At 40.4% G+C, this 21,989-nt stretch overlaps 1 protein-coding gene across 1 annotated transcript in view; it reads left to right on the top strand.

Moving 5' to 3' along the window:
• The window catches only part of tmprss3a (transmembrane serine protease 3a), a 56,966-nt gene that overhangs the window by 11,024 nt on the left and 23,953 nt on the right, over window positions 1–21,989 (top strand). Inside the window, exons 5-13 of the mRNA XM_041782390.1 lie at window positions 2,832–2,948; window positions 4,585–4,708; window positions 5,136–5,255; window positions 5,667–5,713; window positions 8,051–8,216; window positions 17,731–17,900; window positions 18,225–18,320; window positions 18,398–18,540; window positions 20,236–20,388. Of these exons, the coding sequence (XP_041638324.1) occupies window positions 2,832–2,948; window positions 4,585–4,708; window positions 5,136–5,255; window positions 5,667–5,713; window positions 8,051–8,216; window positions 17,731–17,900; window positions 18,225–18,320; window positions 18,398–18,540; window positions 20,236–20,388 (1,136 nt within the window). The remainder of the gene's footprint in view (window positions 1–2,831; window positions 2,949–4,584; window positions 4,709–5,135; window positions 5,256–5,666; window positions 5,714–8,050; window positions 8,217–17,730; window positions 17,901–18,224; window positions 18,321–18,397; window positions 18,541–20,235; window positions 20,389–21,989) is intronic.

Genomic DNA, 21,989 nt, shown 5'->3' with positions numbered 1-21,989 from the left:
AGGACCAGACAGCAGGCAACAAGAAATACTATTTATTAAATAACAGTCCAAAAGGAAAACACAAAAACTTGTTTCCAAAGTCCAAATACAAATAATTCCAGAGGTACAAAAACCTAACCTTGCAAAGCAGATGGATACGCCCACTTCCTTGTTTTTTACTGGCGAATCCATCTTGTTAAGCTCCCAACTGAACCGTTTGGGCCTGCTTAGAATGTGAAAGGACCAATCAGCAACGCCGGGCAGTACTTTCAGGCACGGCAGAGTCGTGACGTAAACAAGCAGCAGCAAGAGCTGGTGCAAATATGGCAGAAGAGCTTAGCGTGGATGCTGCTAAAGCATAAGTTTTAAAAGAAGAACAAAGAACAGCAGTGAGTTGTTTTCTTTAAAACGACAAAAGTTAAGTACTTACATGTCTATAGTTGCCATGTTTCGTGTTATTCCCCTTAGCTGTGCGCCACTAATAAGCAGCTCAACAGCGGCTACGTCATGTGTTTTGTTGCTCTTATTGGGCCGTAGAGGTGTGACAGACAGAACGTTCATCCAATCACACTCCGAGTTTTTTTCAAAGCCTCTGCCTTTTCTCAAACATTTCCTATTGAAGCTTTCCCAGATGGATGTGTGAAACATCTGGTGTGTCAGGTTAACAAAAACCAGAAAAAGCATGAGAACGTATGAGGAAACATGGAGACATCACAAGAAGACAAACTGTTGGGACAATTTTCCAAAAGAGAGATTAAAATGTCACTGTGGTGGTAGGAACCAGTCAATGCTCATTTCTGATGAGTGTCCATAAGTCATATTACTGACTTCGTCTCTATTTATTATTGAAATGAACACATTTTGCACATGCATGCAACATCCAAAACTTTGGTTTTCTAAAATAACTTCAAGCATGATCAAGAAACGTTTGGCCTGAAGCTCCTACCTTCTCCAAACAAGCAAAGAACTGATTATTTTGCCACCTGCGTGACCTGCCCTTTATGATTACTGAACTCCACCCACACACAAAATATGTCTGAAATTAATGATAAATAAAATAATTTACTTAATTTTGAGTTTATTTCCCCCATAACTTATTTTCTTACTTAAATCAGTTTTAATGATCTACTTAAATGGTTTCAGATATTAAATGCCTTTTCAAAATAACATACACTATCATTCTAATGGCTTCTACACAAACAATGAAGAGACTCTAGGTTTCTCTCAAAGTCCAGGATCCTTCTAACCTGATGTGCCAGATAGACTGTTCCATATGGATATATTTCATATTGATCTGGGAAGGCTCCCATAGAAAGCATTTGGGAAAGGCAGGACTTTTCAGAAGGTGATTGGAGGAACATGGTCACATTCATGACCAATCAGAGCGACAAGACAACATGACATTCTGTGCATGCCCTTTTCAATGAGCTGACCGGCTACCACAGATGTAGATTGTTAATGGTGGAGCCAAGGTTGGTCAGGAGATGTAGGCTACCTAAACATCTTCTCTGCCAAGACAAACTTTCAGTGTGCCTCTGCTGTTGTTTTAAAAATAAGTGTGGTCCAGCTCTGATTAAACTGCCACTTACCTACAGCTACATCCAAGCTAACAGCTACTGCAGCAGCAGCAGCAGCCATAGGATACACTGGCAGACCTCACCTAAAACAATAAAAACCCATGCTAGAGCAGACCGGGAGAAGAGCAAAAACATTTTTTCTGTCATGAAAAGCTTTCAGTTTGCTCTCTGCTCTTATTTTGATAAAGACATGTTGTCCAGTTCTGACGAAAGCACCGCTGTGGCTACATCCGAGCTAATCACTCCACTAGCAGTCATTGTGTGCAACCACTCACAACAACTTACCACCACCCCGTAACTCTCACAAACTCATGCTGAAGCAGGTCAGCAGAAGAGTGAAAACATCGTTCACATCATTGAAAGCTTTAAGTGTTTTTGGCTCTTTATTTTATTCATTCATACGGTCCAGTTCTGACAAGTGCTGCTATGTTGTAGCTACGTTGTAGCTACATTGTAGCTGCATTGGGGCTAATCGCCAAACTGGAGGCAGCCACTGGAGTCAGCTAGTCCAACTTAACCCCACCCATGGCTACCACCTCGTTCTTCTCAAATGACACTGAGTGATCAGCACAATCATTTTGGATTGGAGCTTTTCGAGATGGAATTGCCTGATGGCAGGGGTGGGGTCCTGCAAATTCCCTTGCTTTCCAATGATAAACTGAACTACTTCAACATCATAACAGGATGTCCATAACATGAATGCTCAACAAGCAGAGAAGGGAAAGTTAGGCAAATAAATGAAAGTTAACATCGGCATTGACATTAAAATCCTAGACTGTAGGAAGTGCCAGAGGAAGCCTAAGTGATGTCAGACAGAAGAGAGCCTTTTACGACAGTATGTGGATGCTGTCATGTTGAAAACACGGTCTAAAGCTGGACATTAACGTTGTGATTTTCAGATGATTCAAACACAAATTTTGAGACACATTCACATATTGAAGTCGCACCCACTTTCAAGGGTGATCATGCATCGTTTGCAGTGCACAGGGGGACACAACACACAACCGTGGGCTTAGCAGTCACTCCTGACTGTTTCATATTTTGGTCCTTCAACAAAATCACCATGACAACAGCAGGAGAGCCTTTCTGATGCCCCCTGAGAGCAAGTTTGTTGCTGTTTGTGATCAGCTAAAGTTTTAAAAGGAGACTCTAGAACTGTGAGACCTCTCTGTTCACTTCTCATTTGTCTTGCTTTAGAGAAGTAAACAGAATGAAACTACTGAAATCCTCCTGCATTGCTATGAGCTCTAACCTCTTCACCTTGTCTGTGTTCAGTGGGTCTGAGCTGTGTGGGGAAGTTTCGTTGTGGCTCTTCGTCTCAGTGTATCAGTGCCTCGGCTCAGTGTGACGGAGAGATTCACTGTGACAACGGAGACGATGAGCTCGGCTGTGGTGAGACAAATAAACACACATAAATGTGCTTAAATGTTTAGTGTATAAAAGTGTGTTTATGAGCGACATCGAACTGTAGGAATCTAAATGTCAATGCTTTCTAGTGAGGCAACCAGGGGAATTCTAAAAGTGATAGGTAAAATCCAAGAATCCAAGATGGCAGTATGTGCAGGGGACCCTCCCTATGAAGACGCAGAAGGCTTATTTAGTGTTAATAAAATGAAACAGTTTCCTCTATCAGGTGATTAAACAGGGATGTAGATACACTATGTTGCCAAAAGTATTCGCTCACCCGTCCAAATAATTGAAATCAGGTGTTCCAATCACTTCCATGGCCAAGGGGGGAATAAAATCAAGCACTTAGGTATGCAGACTATTTCTACAAACATTTGTGAAAGAATGGGTTGCTTTCAGGAGCTCAGTGAATTCCAGCATAGTACTGTGATAGGATCATCCTATTAGGATGCCACCTGTGCAACAAGTCCAGTGGTGAAATTTCCTCACTCCTAAATATTCCACAGTCAATAGTCACTGGTATTATAACAAAGTGGAAGCAACTGGGAACGGCAGCAACTCAGCCACCAACTGGTAGGCCACGTATAATGACGGAGCGGGGTCAGCGGATGCTGAGGCGCATAGTGCGCAGAGGTTGCCATCTTTCCGTAGAGTCAGTCGCTTCAGATTAGCTCAAGAACAGTGCGTAGAGAGCTTCATGGAATGGGTTTCCATGGCTGAGCAGCTGCATCCAAGCAATACATCACCAAGTGAAATGCAAAGCGTTAGCTGCAGTGGTGTAAAGCACGCCAACACTGGACTCTAGAGCAGTGGAGACGTGTCCTCAGGAGTGACGAATTGCGCTTCTCCATCTGGCAATCTGATGGACGAGTCTGGGTTTGGCAGTTGCCAGGAGAACGGTACTTGTCTGACTGCATTGTGCCAAGTGTAAAGTTTGGTGGAGGGGGGATTATGGTGTGGGGTTGTTTCTCAGGAGCCGTGCTTGGCCCCTTAGTTCCAGTGAAATGAATTCTGAATGCTTCAGCATACAAAGAGATTTTGGACAATTCCATGCTCCCAACTTTGTGGGAACAGTTTGGGGATGGCCCCTTCCTGTTCCAACATGACTGTGCACCAGTGCACAAAGCAAGGTCCATAAAGACATGGATGAGAGAGTTTGGTGTGGATGAACTTGACTGGCCTGCACAGAGTCCTGACCTCAACCTGATAGAACACTTTTGGGATGAATTAGAGCAGAGACTGAGAGCCAGGCCTTCTCGTCCAACATCAGTGTGTGACCTCACAAATGCACTTGTGGAAGAATGGTCAAAAATTCCCATAAACACACTCCTAAACCTTGTGGAAAGCCTCCCCAGCAGAGTTGAAGCTGTTATAGCTGCAAAGGGTGGACTGACGTCATATTAAACCCATTGGATTAAGAATGGGATGTTACTTAAGTTCATATGTGAGTCAAGACAAGCGAGCGAATATTTTGGCGATATAGTGTATTTTATTATAATAGCGCATTTATAACATAGATTAACATAGGAGAGGGAAATGCTCAGAAATGTCTGCGACTTTGAGTTAAACGTTAAATGTCTCCTTTTGTTTTTAAATTCTGTTTTGTCTGATTTTGTGTCAGTGCGTCTGAGTGGGGGGAGCTCGGTCCTGCAGGTTCAGAGAGGGGGGGTCTGGAGGACGGTCTGCTCAGAGGGCTGGAACAACCAGCTGGGGCTCTCTGCCTGCAGACAGCTTGGATACTCCAGGTTTGGTTTTATCCTGTAACTTCTTCTGTTTGCAGGATAAGAATTTGTTTTGTCCAAATTCATCTTCAAGTTCTGTGTGTGTTATTGATCTAGACTGAAAAAGATTGTTATGGTTTCCAGAGGATGAACCCTCTAAATTCAAAATAGAATACTGGCCATCATCATCTTTTGTTACTGTTTTGAATAAGAATCCCCTGGTGGTGATATTTACATGTTTAAAGGATGCATAAATGGTCAGAATGATGTAAACATGTGAATCATGCAAAACTCTTCTGCAGGAGTCACATTACTAAAATACAGGGCTGAAATTATAAATTGTTAATCCTCTTTAATGCTTGATTTAGTTTAGGAATTCAGACTGGTAATCAGGTTGAAAGTTCAGTTGTCTTTTGATTGTCAGTGCTGCAATCTGTCATGTTTTTCTCAGATACGTGGAGTCGTTCTTCGTCTCTCTGGCTTCCATCGAACATGACCTTCAGTTACCTCTTGTGTCCATAAACATGAGCCAATCAGAGATCATCAAGCTGCAGAATGCCACAGCTCTCAGGTACACAACACAGCTTGTATTTGAATGAGTGAGAAAACATGCAAACTAGATATTAGTGATCAGTGACATCTGGAAGAATATATACTTTCCACCATGCACAAGAGCCCCAACACAGCAGACGTGATGTCTTATCACATCAAGCTCTGATAGGAAAGCCTGACCAGCTTTGTTTGGGATTTCAGGGGATTATTTGTGTTAACACAGGAGATGGGGCAAGTCAATAAAATAAGATGTCCAAGTTACTGTCCTAAATAGACAGTTTACTCCAATAAAACATCAGAACCTGCTAATTTGATTTATGTTAAGCAACTTCTTCTTTACTTCTCTCTGATTGTGAGAATCTGAACTTAAAGTCATCTTAAATGTTTGCTGAGTTTGTCTGTGATCTCCGCCTCGTCCTCCTTCTCACAGTAAAACTCAGTGCAGCTCGGGAAAGGTGACCACTCTGAAATGTCTCGGTGAGAGAAAACTCTGCAGACTGACTGGCATTAACTTTTATTTTCCAAAAAAATTAAGATGAAGTTGAGCACATGAGGTTTAGGACAAGCACAAGTTTTTGCAAGGCTTGCAAATGTGTTTTATTCTGTGTGATCTTGGTTTAAAGTGCTAACATGACTGATGTGTTCTGTGTTTGCATGTGTTGTATTGAATTCTTGCATGTTAATCTCCATGGAGTTTAGATGTGTAAAGGTTTTTCAGTGTCCTATGATAAAATCATCAATAGTATGTTTATTTCAACAATTATAAGAGCTAGTACTTTTCATTTAAATGTATAATATATACAATTTTTGCACTGATGTCTGAATTAATTCTTTTTTGGTTTTATGTAAAAGAAAGCAAGACTAAACTCTAAATGCCAAAAGAATAGACACAACCAGAAAATTAAGGGGGAAAAAGTACATAACACAGTTTTTCTGCAGTTTTGTAATCAGCAGACCAATGCTGGTTATTTGAGCTGAACTTTAGAGGCTCCGCCCATTTTAACTTTATCCAGCATTGTAGTCACATGTTTGTTTGTGGATGACTGTTTTTAAGTTTTGCATTTTGTCAGTTTTATTAAATCATAAAATTTCCTAACCTGACACGCCAGGTGGATGAGCTTCACACATCCATCCGGAAAACCACTCATAGACAGCAATTGGGAAAGGGCAAAGGCTTTGAAAAAAAACTCGGAGTGTGATTGGATTAACATTCTGTCTGTCACATGGGCCAATCAGAGCAACAAAACGTGACGTAGCCGCCAGCAAGCTGCGTCCCTCCCAAAGGAGTAAACTCCATAAGGACTGCATAATGCAAACCATGGCGACTGTAGACACGTCAGTACACAACTTTAGTCATTTTTGAAAAGAAAACAACTCACTGCTGTTCTTTGTTCTTCTTTTAACGAAGAAATGTCAACAAGTTCTGATAAAACTGGCGCTTTAGCAGCATCCACGCTAATGTCTTCCTCCATAATTGCACTGGCTTCTTGTCACTGCTTGCTTACATCACAACTCTGCTATGCCTGAAAGTACTGCCCCTTGACACTGATTGGTCCTATCACTTTCTAACCGGGCCAAAACGGTTCAGATGGGAGCTTTGCAAGATGGATTCACCAGTGAGAAACACTGAAACAGGCGTATCCATCTGCTTTGCAAGGTTAAAAATTTCCCAGATTTTAATGCTTTTGAGGTTCCTCTTTGCACATCAGTTGCTGGGCTTTTCTCCATGTAGTTTGCATTTCTCCATGTGCATGCGTTCTCTCTGGTTATTCCAGCTTCCTCCAACAGTATAAAAACATGCATGTAATTAAACTTGTGAGCAGAGGTGTCAAAAGTATTCACATTCATTACTCAAGTAGAAGTATAGATACTAGGGTTTAAAAAGAAGTATCAACTCAAGCTTTTTCCTCAAGTAAAAGAGTAAAAGTACTGGTTAGTAAGGGGGAAAAAATGCCATTAAGGACAAAAGCTTAGGCCGTGCCACAGGGGCCTATAGTGCACTACCCCACCTTCCCAAAAAACATTTTTCTAAAAGCCATAATGACTATAATTTTATATTAAAATATTAATGTTGAAAAATTTGGGATGCACCTGTTTCAGTGGCATTTATGCCCATTGAAAAATGAACACATTTTCATACAATGCAAATACATTCAAGAACCATATATGTGTACTACTGAGCATTAACGTGTTTCATGGAGTGGGAGATATGATGACTATAAGTATTGGTCTTCCTGGCTACCAACCTCCTCGCTGGTGCTTGGTTGGGACATTTTGCTCGAGTTCTCTTGAGTCTCGGCCACGGACATCTTCGTACTAGGCTACATACGTCTGTTATTTCCTTGCTGGAGTGTGACGTGATTTGTGTCGCACACAGGTGCGATGGATCACGTACAAACCAATAGGGTATCAGAATGGTATTATGTTTATACTTCTCATCCAACCACAATCAAATTCCCTCTATCCAGATGGCAAGATTTATCTGGATAAGGTTTTTTATTTGTGTTTTTTTTTTTTTTTTTTAAGATGAAAAGTTGGCTGAAAAATAATTACTCCAGTAAAGTATAGATACCCAAAATTTCTACTTAAGTAAGGTAACAAAGTATTTGTACACCTCTGCTTGTGAGTACCTCAACATGCATGATGTAATCAGTGATATACATCACTGGAATAAAACTTTTCACTGAAGTATATCAAAACTGCAGATGGCTGCTAAAAGTGTTTTTATGGAAGAATGTTTGTGAATTTTGGCCTGTGTTTGTGTCAAAGCCTCAAAGATTCACTAAATAAACAGTAACATGTCTCCTTTCTCAGAGTGTGGCTCTCGTCCTCAGTACACCACTCGTATCGTTGGGGGAAACATCTCAAGCCGGGGTCAGTTCCCCTGGCAGGTGAGTCTGCACTTCAGCAGTGAGCACCTGTGTGGAGGCTCCATCATCACATCACGCTGGATCATCACTGCTGCTCACTGTGTGTACGGGTACGTGTAAACTAAAATCATAAACATGTCAGATGTGAACAAATATGTGAATACTAACTTAAAAACATGGGACTCACTGCCTTATAAGGATTAAGGATACATTTTAGGCTTTCAGATACCAAATTCTATACTTAAGTACATGCATCCGTATCTGACCGGATATCAGAACTCACTGTCCCTCTTCCTATTCTTAACAACAGCCCTTAAATCATTTCAGCGGCCCTCTCATGCTGTATGCAGTGAAGTTGCTAATGATAAGAATGAATGGAGGTGAATTCGCTATGAGCTAAGAGGACAGTGGTGCTTCTTTAACAGCTTTTCTCCCTTATATTGCCATGAAAATGCTTATTAAACACAGTGATTGACTATTTAACAAATAAATTTCATGAGGTACTGGTTTGATTGAAATGACAACTCAATTTGAGACAACAAGATATTCATGATGTGCCCTTCAAGGAAGGGCCGGTTCTAAGAGTCCCCTCATTTTGTGAGCAATGGGAGCCAAGTCACATTTAGGAGATGGTTCTTCTTTTTTTGTTGCTGTTTTAAGATCCCTAAAAAGAGCTGCAATTCCCATCACTCTTAGACCTTTCAGACTGGCAGGCTCTGTGCTGGCTCCAGTTCCCGAACCTAATTTTGAATCAGCTGGCATGTGTACACTGGAAAAAAAAAAAAAAAAAAAGGTTCACAACCTGAAAAAAATTGGTTCTCAGCTGGAACCAAAAAACAGTTGGTTTTTCTCACACACTGTGACATCATCAGTGGGTGTGTCATATTCTAGGTTGTGGAGACAAGCAAAAAATGGAGAATAAGTGGTCTGCAGGATGACTGAATGTCTGGTTATGATCTGGGCATCAACAGAATTCCAGGTGAAGCTGGAGTAGTACAAGGAAGAGAGAACTATATGCTGAACTTGCAGAAGAGATGTCAGTGAGCATTCACACAGAACATGCTAGGCTACAGCAGACGGGTGTAGCTGCTCTGCATGATCTAATGAGTTTAAGGTAAAAATGGAACAAAGTACAATATTGGTTCGATTGCACTATATCAAATATTTTTGAAGTATTTTGTTTTTCACCAGAAGGCCTCTGTGTTTGGCACGATTTTGCAATGCAAGTTTCAGATTTGTATTTTTCCACCTCAGTGTATCTCATGATCTGTTTGGGGTCACAGCCTTCGTCAGAGGAAACAAGAATTAAGCTAAAACTAAAATAAGTGGTTTTGACAATGGCATGCTTTTTACTGTGGATATGAGGGATACTTTTATGGGCTGGATTATTCAGAGGCTTCAGATGGAGACTCAATGGGAGGAAAAAGAGAGGAGAAACTTTAATAAAAACTGAAGTCACCTGCTGATGGAGGTGTGTAAAACTGTGCACCCATAAAGACAGAGTTGGTGCTGTCAGGATTGGGAAGCTTCTGATTGGGAATAGCGGCTCACAGATGCCTGCAGCCTGCATCACTCCCCATCCAGAGTTGCCTTACTGAATGCCGGTGTTTTACCGACCTTCCCCAACTATCTGAAGATAAATTGGAGAAACTGACCCCGACCAGAAGAGATGAATGGAAATTTATCATCCAGGTAAGTTTATGGCTGTGGCTTTATTCCCCTAATGCAGGGTTTGACAACCTTTTCTGCTGAAAGAGCCATTTTTGCCTGAATCCCTTTCCAGTAAATCTTTGAAGAGCTGCAAAACACATTAGATTCTTACAATGAAGGTGATGCAGTCAATTAAGTCCAAGCAAAAGTATGTGGCCAGCCATCGATATGTTTTATCACACTGAAACTCTGCAGTTAGTCAAGTTATGTAATTCTTACTTGGCATTCTAATCATATTTTTCATTTTGATGCATTTATGGATTTAGAACTACAATAGAAAAAACTGCAAAAAAAAGTGCTATTAACAGCCAATATTTTTATCCTTAATGATACTGATATAATCATTATTTCTTTATAATGATAATAATAATAATAATATCTTGAATTTATATAGCGCCTTTCAAGAAACCCAAGGACGCTTTACAGGAAAACACACTCATTACACTAACTGTCAGACAGAGTTAATGCATGAGATTGTAGTAGCCTACTCTTCGCCTACAGAGGAAACCTTCTCTACCTTATTTCCTATCTCTGTCATATGCTGCTGTCTGTCTACGTTACATGCAGTAGGAAAGACACGTTGCTGATCAATAAACAACAGCATCCAAGATCACTGTGTAGTATCAACGACACAGTCAGAAGGAAAAATCAAAGTAATCACGATAATCACTAAAAATACCCACGAGAGAGTAGGATCAGCTGTTTGCAGTCTTTCTCCCTCTCTTTAGCTGACAGATATCAGACAGCGCCACATTATGAGTGACACATGTCAGCACCATGGACAGCGCTACATTAACAGACACAACATTTTCGCCCCCCCTCGTGGCCCAATTGTTAAAAAAACCTGTGTTAAAGTGCCTTCTTGGGAGCCAAAACGTGTGTTAAAGTGCCCTCTTGGGAGCCAAAACACATGCTGAAGTGCCTTCTTTGGAGCCAAAAAGCATGCTAAAGGCTAAAGTGCCCTTTTGGGAGCCAAAACGCATGCTAAAGTGCCCTCCTGGTTGGCAAAACACACTAAACTGCCCCCTTGGCTGGTTAAAACACACTAAACTGCCCTCTTGGCTGGTTAAAACACACTAAACTGCCCTCTTGGGTGAAGAAAACACTAAACTCCAGAAGACCATTAGGACTAAGAAATACTATGAAACATTACTGCTGCTATGACTTTTAATGTTGGAAACTTTTTTGATCTATATTAAGCTAGAACTATATCTCACAGAACCAGTTTGGATTATCTGGTACTAATATGGTGTTAAAATGCACTAGAATACAGGAAATGGCATCTACTTCATTGAAAATGTTCTGGGGGAAGACCCCCAGACCCCCTAGGGATTTATTTATTTATTTCTGTGTGTTCTTCACAGTCCAACAATGAATCTACACAGTTCTTGTGGATGCTGATCCTAACTACAATCTAACTTGAGTAGTAGTAGTAGTCTGTCTAGTTAGTGTGTTTTAAGGCTATATAATGTGCCATTTGCATAACATACACTGCTTGGCCAAAAAAACGTTGCCACCTAAAAAAGGTCACACACTATAATATTTTGTTGGACCGCCTTTAGCTTTGATTACAGCACGCATTCACTGTGGCATTGTTTCAATAAGCTTCTGCAATGTCACAAGATTTATTTCCATCCAGTGTTGCATTAATTTTAATATTGATGATGGGAGAGTCTGACCACTGCACAAAGCCTTCTCCAGCACATCCCAAAGACTCTCAATGGGGTTAAGGTCTGGACTCTGTGGTGGCCAATCCATGTGTGAAAATGATGTCTCATGCTCCCTGAACCACTCTTTCACAATTTGAGCCCGATGAATCCTGGCATTGTCATCTTGGTATATGCCTGTGCCATTAGGGAAGAAAAAATCCATTGTTTAAGAAATGAGAAGTTACTCATTGCATCAGCTGGGGTTAAATAACTTGTTGCCAGCTGAAAGATAATCGCCCATGCAGTAATTATCCAATAGGAGGCTTGTATCTATTTGCTTAGTTAAATCCAGGTGGTGACTTTTTTTTTGGCCAGGCAGTGTATAAACATGTCTAAAGTGACCTCGAGAACAGGCGAAACTTAGTGCCCTCTTCAGTGATGAGAATGCGCTGTACCCTATGTGCCTTTTTTTTTTTTTCGCCCCTGCCCTCAAAAAAGTCTGTGCACACCTCCACATGTTCAGGTTCCACTGCACATGTTGCCGACGGGCCTGACAGTGAAGGGTAGTCATGGCAGGCCTCCTGGCAGCCCTATTAGACCGGAGATTGTTTGCGTGCAATCTGTTCCGGATTGTCTGGGCAGAGAGCCGTCAGCCATACTGTCCTGAAAACCTTGATTGCAAATCTGCAGAAGACAGGCTACAGTACCTAAGTGCTGACAGGGTGAGGAAACGGTCTTCTTGGGGTGTCGTCTTCTTGGGACGCTACTTCGCGGCCTGTCTCTGACATCCCCCGATATATGGAACTTGGCCAGCTTGGTTTTGCAGAACACCATCTTGAAGTTGCTCTATCGCATGGGCCCTATTCAGATCAGTCAAACGTGGCATGCCGATTCTTGGAGCAGACATCTACTGACCACTGTAGCAGGGCCCATGCTCACAGGTGCTGCCAATCAGGCACCTGATTGGCCTCTAATGGCTGCCTCCACTGCTCTAAATACCTCGGAAGCTTTTGATTTGATTTGATTTGATTTGATTTATGTGGATCCCCATTAGCTATGGCAATGCCAAAGCTATTCTTCCTGGGGTCCATACAACAAATTTACAATGTATCAATGCAATTTATGTCCCATACAATACAATCCATGTTCAAATACAACATAAAACACAAAGAAATACAAACAGATACACAACACAACAATACATGGACAATACAAGACAGCTTCCTAGGTCAGCAGTGGTATGTAGTATTTACATATCATGATGTCAGTACAGGTCTACATATATTATGTATATTGGTCACACAATTAGAACTCAAGTTTCTATAGCCCATTGATGTTACATCCAGCGCCATTGAAACTCAATCCCAGAATCAAATTTGACAGAATTAAAACAGATTTGACAGTTTCCCAAGAACTATATCTGTTGCAAAAAGGTGTCATGCTTGTACTTACAATTGTCCAGTATTAAATATTAAATCTCTATGGTGAACAGGTGTTTCTTGACTAACTTCTTAAAAATTATTTTACTATTTTGTTGTGTAATGTTGTCTGGTAGTTTGTTCCATTCTTGCATAGCTCTGTACATAACCATTCGTTTAATTGTGTTTGTTTTTTTTTTTATTTTGGTAGTGTAAAATTTCCTCTAGTAGCATGTCTGGTTGCATAGCTATGTGTATCAGAACTACAATATACCTTTTTATACAAGATTGATGTTTTTTTGTTATTAAAATATTTTTAAAGAAAACCATCACTGAGTACAATAATATTTTCTTAACTGATAGCCAAGGAAAAATAAGATCTAATTTGTTCACAGACCACAGTCTCCATAATTTTACTCAACACAGGCAGCAGACTTATAGGACGACTATTAGGTCCAGAAAATGACTGTCTTGCATTCTTTGGCAATGGTGTTATTTTTGCCTTTTTTCATTCTTGTGGACATAACATTTCTATTAAACTTTGGTTGATGATATGACAGATCACCGGGGCAATCAAATCAGTCACCATTTTCAGAAGCTTACCGTCTAATCCATCAATACCTGGTGGCTTATCTTTACAATTTCTCAACACGTTTTTTATACGACTAATATTTACACTATCAAAATTAAATTTACAATTTTTCCCTAAAATAATTTCATCTCTTATTAATAAGTATGATGATTCATTATCCATGTCTTTAAAGTTGTTTCTTAAATCATTGATTTTTTTAATAAAGTAATTATTTAGGTAGTTTGCTATCTTGATGGGTTTGGTGAGAAAAAGTCCTTCTGTCTCCAAGAAAGATGGAGTAGGTCGATGACTCTTTCCCATCAGACTGTTAAGTGTACTCCATACTTTTCTGCTATCATTCTTTATCTCGTTTATCCTATTTTCATAATATAATTTCTTTTTCTTTTTATTTAATTTGGTTACAAAATTCCTTAATTTACAGTACACTTGCCAGACTGATTTAAAATTAGATCTATTTGCTGTTAATTTAGCTTGATTTCATTCTATCATATATTCTTTTAATTCATTGTCTAGCCACGGTGTACTGGTACTTCTGACGGTAAACTTCTTCATTGGCGTATGTTTCTCCACTACTTTCATTAAAACAATGTTAAACTTCATCAGCACTTAGTCTGGATTGGTTTCCATTAAAACATCTGACCAACAGAGGCTACTCACCTCCTCTCTAAATTTAAGCTGATCAAAGTTCTTGTATGATCTTTTCATGATTACCTCCGGGCCTGGCTTTGGCATTTTAGTTCTTCTAGCAAGTGCCACTACATCATGATCGCTGCAACCAACAGGTACTGATACAACTTTTGAACATAGTTCAGCCACGTTGTGGGGGGGGGTGTTGCAGGTGTCCCTGGCGATATTTTGAAGGTTCAGGTGTCTCTTACGTTGCTTTCAAAGTCCAGGGAAGGGTGGACGGGAAGGGATGGGACAGGGGAAGGTGAGGGGTTAGCGTGATCCCTGGCCGATGTTTGAAGATGAGTGGGTTTGGGGATACGGGGGGGATGAGGGAGGCGCGGGGGGTCGCGCACTTCCGCATTCATACCCTCACCCATGCACATGCAGGGATAGTATGAGAGAGGGAGGGGGTAGTGCACTCTCACACTCACTCATTCCCACTCGCACGTGCACACATACACACACACACATACACAAACACCCACACACAGTCAGATAGGTTTGATCACGATGTGGAAATACTTCTCCACGCTCTTGCAGTCCTTGAAGTATTTCTTCTCATCTTTGTAGGTGACGATGAGAGTGGCTGGATGAATTATCCCATTTCTAATTTTCTGCTCTTGTAGTTTCTTTCTTATGTCCTTGAACTGGGCTCTTTGCTTGGCAACCGCAGCTGTCAGATCTGGGAATATCCTCACTTTCATGTCCTCAAACACGATTTCTCCTTTTTCCTTTGCCAGTTTTAGAATGGCTTCTCGTGACGGCTGTGTCTGTAATCTGACTATCATTGCTCTATCTCCTGATAGATTGGCTGGTCCGACTCTGTGGGCTACTTCCACCACCAGCTCCTCTGGAAGTTTCTCCTTGAAAACTTTTTTGAAGAGTTGTGCCATGTATTCAGTCGGATTGCCTTTTTCCACATTCTGCTTCAGTCCAAACACTCACACATTATATTTGCGGCTATGTGCTTCCAACTTTTCTGCCTTTTCTTCTAGCTTCTCCACTTTATCTTTCAGCTTCTCATTCTCCCTTTTGAAGTTGCTTCTGTGAAGTCTCTAGCGCTGCAGTGCGCTCCTCCGCATGAGTGAGCCTCTCTTTACATTGTTTTACTTCTGCTTTCACTGATGTGATTTGCAGCTGGAGTGCATTGATTGCAGCAGTATGATAGCTCTCTTTAAAATCAGCATTTCACTCTGATTTTCGCTTAAACTGTCGAGTGTTGCCATTGTTACCCGAGGGCTCCGATTAGACACAGGTGTGTCCCCCGATGAACTGGACTGATCAATCGGATTCTTATTCCCTTTGTTCTTCTTTCCTCTTGTCATCGAGCCACTTCAAGTCACCTTTGTTACTTTACTTTTCCGTCTTGTCTCACTTCAATCTTGTCTCATACCAAGAATTAGATCAAATTTTTCAAAATGTTTGTGGAGCTCCACTTTCGTGCGTTCACCTCTTGCAACCAGACATGACGTTGTTTTCATGTTGGGAAAGATGTTTTCACTCTTCTGCTGACCTACTTCAGCATGAGTATGTGATAGTTACAGGGAAAGGGTTACTTGTGGTGTGAATGCTTGTGTACACTGGCTGCTAGTGAAGCCATTAGCGAAGACTTAGCCACAGCTGCACTTTTGTCAAAACTGGACATTTCTTGATACAAAAAAGCACATGGAGCAACACTGAAAGCTTTCCATGACAGAAAAGGTGTTTTCACTCTTCTGCCAACCTGCTTCGGTATGACTGTGTGATAGTTAAAGGTGCAGTGTGTAAAACTGAATATCAACACCTAGTAGTGGGTTCTAAATTGCATTTCTCTGCTGGAAACTTTGGCAACCAGTTGAATTTAATGTGTATCTGTAATGTGAATACAATACAATACAATACAATAACTTTATTTATCCTTTTTTTCCTCTATGTTACCATGGAAACATGTAAAAATCCAAGATGGCGGCATCCATGGAGGGGACCCTCCCTATGTATGAATTAAAGGTTTATTCTGAGTTGTTTTTTGTAAAATAGCTATTTTTGAATTTAGATGACTAAATACTTATTTAGATAGACTGTCTTAGAAATGTTTTGCTTTATTTTACCAAGTTTGTTCAGCTAAATGCTACCAGGCTAAATATTACACACTGCACCTTTAAGGGGGGAAGGGTTGCTTGTGTGAGTGCTTGTATACCAGGCCAGCTAGCGGAATGATAAGCGCAAAATTAGCTAGAGCGGCACTGTTGTCAGAAATGGGCAGCATTCCTTTAGTAAAACAAGTGCATAGAGCAACACAGAAAGCTTTAAAAACAATGGTGTTGCTCTTCTGCTGACCTGCTTCAACATGAGTATGTAATAGTTAGTTGGGTTAGTTGTTGCAAGTGGTTGTACACCAGGCCTGCTAGTGGAGTGATTAGCTTGGACTTAGCTGCAGCAGTGGTTTGGTCTGAGCTGGACTAAGTCTCTTTATTGAAACAAGTGCAGAGAGCAACACTGAAAACTTTCCATGACAGAAAAGATGTTTCACTCTTCTCCTGGTCTGCTTTGGTACGGGTTTCCAATCATTACGACAGCCTTGTCCAGTGTATTCAGGGCCTGCTAGCACATTAGCGGTTAGCTTGGATTACTATTCTTTCCCGTCTCCTCCCCACACAAAACAGCACAGAATAAAGGGAGGGTATTCTCTCAGCGTTCTGCTAACATTAGCACTGTGGTTGACTAGATGTGTCTGTGTAAACACACCTGTTTCTGTGTAGCCAAATAAAGACATTGTGTATAACATTATGTAAAATTTAATCATTCTTTCAGTTTTATGGTTTATTTATGGTCCCCATGCTCCATTTAGAGTTTGATTTATTTGGAAAATATTTTGCCAAAGCAGTGTTATTTATTTTATTATCATTTTACTACTACTCACACTGTGATCTATGTTTTTAATAAAAATACAGTTTTATATCAAGCATTATGTAAAATTTTTGCTATTGTGAGAATTAAAGGATTTCGTCCAACAGTTTTTGGAAAAATACGGATCTCTGAACAGAGCAGGAAGTAGGATCCTTCAATTCTCAAACCCACAGCCTTAACAGCACAATTACACACCAAATAATCACTCTGCCAGAACACACACTTCCGTCAGGCATTTCAACAGGCATCCCAGGTAGATGCAGTCAGCCATATACTAGGTTTTAGCCTAGTCTTGTTACCTTCAACTTGCAAAATTATACAGGGCAGCTGTACCTGATTACCACTTGGTATCTGAATGCCCAGATGCATAGTGTTGTCCATAGTAACTGAGTCAACCTCCATCACTCACTGTAGTGTTGGACCAGAATACCAACTGCCTCCAGTCCTATGTTGACAAGACAGAAACTTTTGAAATGAGCTGAGGGTTTCTGCAAAACTCTCAGATCTACTTCCATCTTCTTGTGCTATATCAACATGAACACAAACACAGGAATCAGATTCCTAATCAACCTGGCCAGATGATAAACAAGCCCCTCATTTAGAGAATGAGTCTAAATCCTGTGATTGGTTCGTTCAGAAAAAGAACCAAGGAAGTAAACCGTAAACATGAACTAGATGTTCTTCTGCTGTTTGCCATCAGGTTTGCAGACCCATCCATGTGGGCAGTTCACGTTGGTCTGACGGCACAGCCGCAGAACGCAGCTCAGTCCCTGTCTGTGGAGCAGATCATCTACCACGCACGCTATAGACCCAAAGGACTGGACTACGACATCGCACTCATGAAACTGTCCACGCCTCTGGTTTTTAATGGTAACGGTGCCTTTTTTAGACATTAAGGACACTGCTCTCTCTCACCCTGCTCTTTCCTCATAAACTCATTCATTCAACTGAGTAACTAAGTCTTAGCTGTTTCTACATCACTTTTAAATGGCGTAAAATGTTTACCTTGCTCTGGACAGGCCATCTATATTGAGCTATCCAAGGGGGTTGGCTGCTTCCTACATGTATAAAATCTTCACATTTTTTAACCTTTAACAACATGTGCAGCCTCACATTGCCCTGTGAGGCTGCACATATAACCTCCTGGCATTTGTAGTCCATTGAGAGTTTGTAGTGCATTCCTGTCCTCTCTAGGCCTTGTGGAGCCAATCTGTCTGCCCAACCACGGAGAGGAGTTTGAGGAGGGGACCATGTGCTGGATCTCTGGATGGGGGTCGACGAAGGAGGAAGGTGAGACACAAACTTCATATTAACTTTCATCACTATGTGCTATCTTGTGGTTCTGATTTAAACGGTTGTATTTTCAGGAGAGACCAGTATGGATCTGCATTCAGCCATGGTGCCGCTCCTCTCCACTAAAACCTGCAACCAGCTGGAGGATTATGAGGGTCTGATCTCCTCCTGGATGATCTGTGCGGGATACTTAGAGGGAGGAATAGACTCCTGCCAGGTAGACATTAATGCTGACTTTTAATATAAGAGGAATCAGTGATTTACTACTACTACTACTACTATTACTACTAATAAAAATATTTTAGATTTATAAAGTGCCTTTCAAGAAACCCAAGGACGCTTTACAAAACACATAAGACTTGGACGGACTATGTGAGGGATAAGATGAATGTTAGGAGTACTACACAATCTTGCCTTTTGAAATATGACGTATGGCACATTATGGACACTCCCTTACAGTACATTATCCAAGTCACCAGTTGAGAAGATTCTAGGTAAACTGCCTCTTTTCAGCTACATTTTAAACTTTTTTCTGTTTGAATTCTTGGAACATTGCAGGAGAAGCAGCACGGCAGGATTAAACTTTACAAAAACAGACACAAAATGACTCTTTGGTGTGTTAAGATGCAAATTAAACCCATGACCCTGTTTATACCTGGCATTAACACAGATTAACATCCATTATGGGCATTCTGATACCAAGTGATAATCCTCAATGCCTTGTGTAAAATGCAAAATAAAACAGACTGATATCTGATAAGTCAGACAGCATACAGATGATGTCTGGGAATTCTTCATCTGGATTGGAGTGGCTGCATGGATGCTCTGCTGTAGTTTTGTGCTGCTTACTTGACCAAATATGATTATTCTCTGCTAAGGGCTGCACAGTCTTACACCCAAGTGCTCCCTGTTCAATCCAACCCATTTTATTTGCATAGCACATCTTAAAAACACTGAAGTTTACCAAAGTGCTGCACGGTAAAAACACAAAAATAGAACACAAACACAGCAGAAATAAAAACATTAGGAGGAAAGAAATAAAAGCAAATAAGAATACCATAAAATCAAGAAAAGGAAATATAAACACATAATAACAACATCAAAACAAATAAAAGCTGTAAAAACACAGGTATTAAGAAATTAAAACTCTCATACTGAATTAAAAACCAAAGAATAAAAATGAGTTTTTAGATGTGATTTAAAAGTCGGTAGGGTGGACAGTTGGTAATTCATTGCACAATTTAGGAGGGACGCACTGCTCAGCCCTGCCTGACTCCGTGGCTCACTTCTTGTTTTTCATTGAGGAGTCATCTCAATCCGATTTACACACATTTACACATCTATTTACTGAACAGTAAACCAATGTTTTACTAAAAGAGGGCTGTGTGATCTCAGAATGCTCTTGAAGTAGCACTTTACATTTACTGGGAAGGCCCTTTTAAACAGCTTTTCTCCCTCATTACGTGAAATTCATCCCGGGAAATAAAAATGGCGTTTTACTTTTTATTTAGTAAAAACAACTTATGGAGGCTCAATTGAAACAAGTAAACAGCGGTGGACAAGAGTGAGCAATGAATGTGTTCTCGCCATCTTTAGGTTTGTTTTGTATTGAGGTAGAATGTACATTCCGTGTGTTTAAGCAAAACTGAATTCTCTTTTCAAAAGGTAATCATTACCAGTCTTTGAACTGGAAATTTTGGGAGTTGTAAAATCATGAGATATAATGTAATTAGAATCCTTTTAACTACATTAGACATGCTTTTACAGACTAAATGCCATTAGAATGGAATGGAAATGTAGACACTGACTATCTTTTTTTTCTGCAACCATTTGAGGCTTTAGAGTTTTGGTGATCTGGTCAGAGAGATTGGAACTTTATCATCTTATTTTGTCTGTGTCACTGTTTCTTCAGGGTGACAGTGGGGGTCCTTTGGCCTGCGAGCACTCGTCTGTTTGGAAGCTGGTCGGAGCCACTAGCTGGGGAATCGGCTGTGCGATGAGGAATAAACCAGGAGTTTACACTCGTATTACACGTTCACTAAGCTGGATCAGACAGCAGATGGAGGTCAGTACCTGAAGAGCTGTTTAGGACATGAACAAAGGTCTGAATTGAGGAGACATAAGACTGGTGTTAACCTAGGGTACTGGTTTCCAACCTCGGGACCAGGACCACCTGGAGGGGGGGCACAAGGCCTTGCCTGCTCTGAGGTTGTCAGAATTAGATTTGCAAGCATTTGATAAAATCCAAACAAAACACTCATTAAATGGTTAAAACAAAGGTCTTCGAGAGAGATCGACATGTTGGCTTATTTCCTTTGTGTTCTGTTAACCTTGAGACCAACATGGTCATATATGAGCACAGGAGACACAGGTTACAAAAACTTAATAAACCTTTGAACAATAAACAGCTATCCATGCCTTCATAGCCCTGACGGACACTTTTCTAGTGAGCCTGAAACTTGGGTGACTTCAAAGATTGAACCCACACAAGAAACCCTAAAATTGAACGCCTTTTGATCCATTTTTTTAAAATCAATTTTTCAATAGTTTCTGCCGCTAGCAGCTAAAGCTGTCTGCCGTATTGTCTAGTTGTATCCCACAATGCATCATGACAGGCCAGTGGAAGGCTGTTCTGTCGTTATGTCAATGCTTTGCCAAACTGTGCATGTCTTAGATCATGCAGGAGACAGCCTGAATAGCTCATAATGGAGAGAAAGAGACAGACTGTGACATGTCCCTCTGTGTCTCTGCAGACAGGAACTGCTTTGAATATTGACTCAAGTAGAGCCATTTTGAAGAAGTGCATGTTTTTTTAGTAAATGTGTGAATATTTTGAAGACTTTATGCCACAGAATGATTTTTTTTTTTCACTTTTCCTTAGTCATATGGTTTACTGCGTGTAATACATACAAACCTTTGAGTTTTAATTTGTTTTGTTTTTCCTTTTTTCTTTATATTCCCATAATGTTTTTAAATTTCCAGTGGCATTACTGCAGAACACATATTCTCAAAGCCCAGGTTGTTCTGAAAAAAAAAAAGATGTTTATAGCTTGACTTTGCACCTCTGGGTTAATGTTTTACAAGCTTTTTGAGACAGTAGGTCCAAGGAGACCCACAATAGTTCAAAAATAGCTTAATGATCAAACTGATGTGGATTTTTGACAGAAGTGTGTCTTTTTGTTTTCCTTCATTTTGGTAATGTGGAGCTCAGCTCTTATTAGACAAAAAAAGGGGGCTCCAAGAAGAAAAATATCTAAACCTGAAATTATCAAAATCATAATTTCTCTAAACTCTAAAGCTAAGGATAATTGTGCATACAATACAAACTTTTTAAAAACTCACTAAGAATGTCTGGTATGCCAAACAACATATTTAGTTAAAATAAAATAAAATAAAGAATTCATCATTTCCAACATTGTGGAAGGTGGCCATGGTTAGCTCAGTATTTAAATCAGGGAGTAATCCAAATATGAAGTATCCTATTGGTTATTTCTAAAGTAACAGAAAAATGGGTAGTCACACAACTAACTGATCATTTTAACAATGGCCACACTGCTCTGCACCTCGAGCAGTTTGGTTTTGTGCCCACCATTCAACTGAAACAGCTCTTAGGCTCTTGAAAAATGAAGCCAAAAAATTGCAAAAAAGTGCAAAAAATTGTAATAC

The sequence above is a fragment of the Cheilinus undulatus genome, unplaced genomic scaffold (genome assembly GCF_018320785.1).
Source record: "Cheilinus undulatus unplaced genomic scaffold, ASM1832078v1 Contig1, whole genome shotgun sequence".
In the NCBI taxonomy this organism is placed as follows: domain Eukaryota; kingdom Metazoa; phylum Chordata; class Actinopteri; order Labriformes; family Labridae; genus Cheilinus; species Cheilinus undulatus.
The sequence above is the reverse complement of the archived record's forward strand: the minus strand, read 5'-3'. Positions and strand labels throughout refer to the sequence as shown.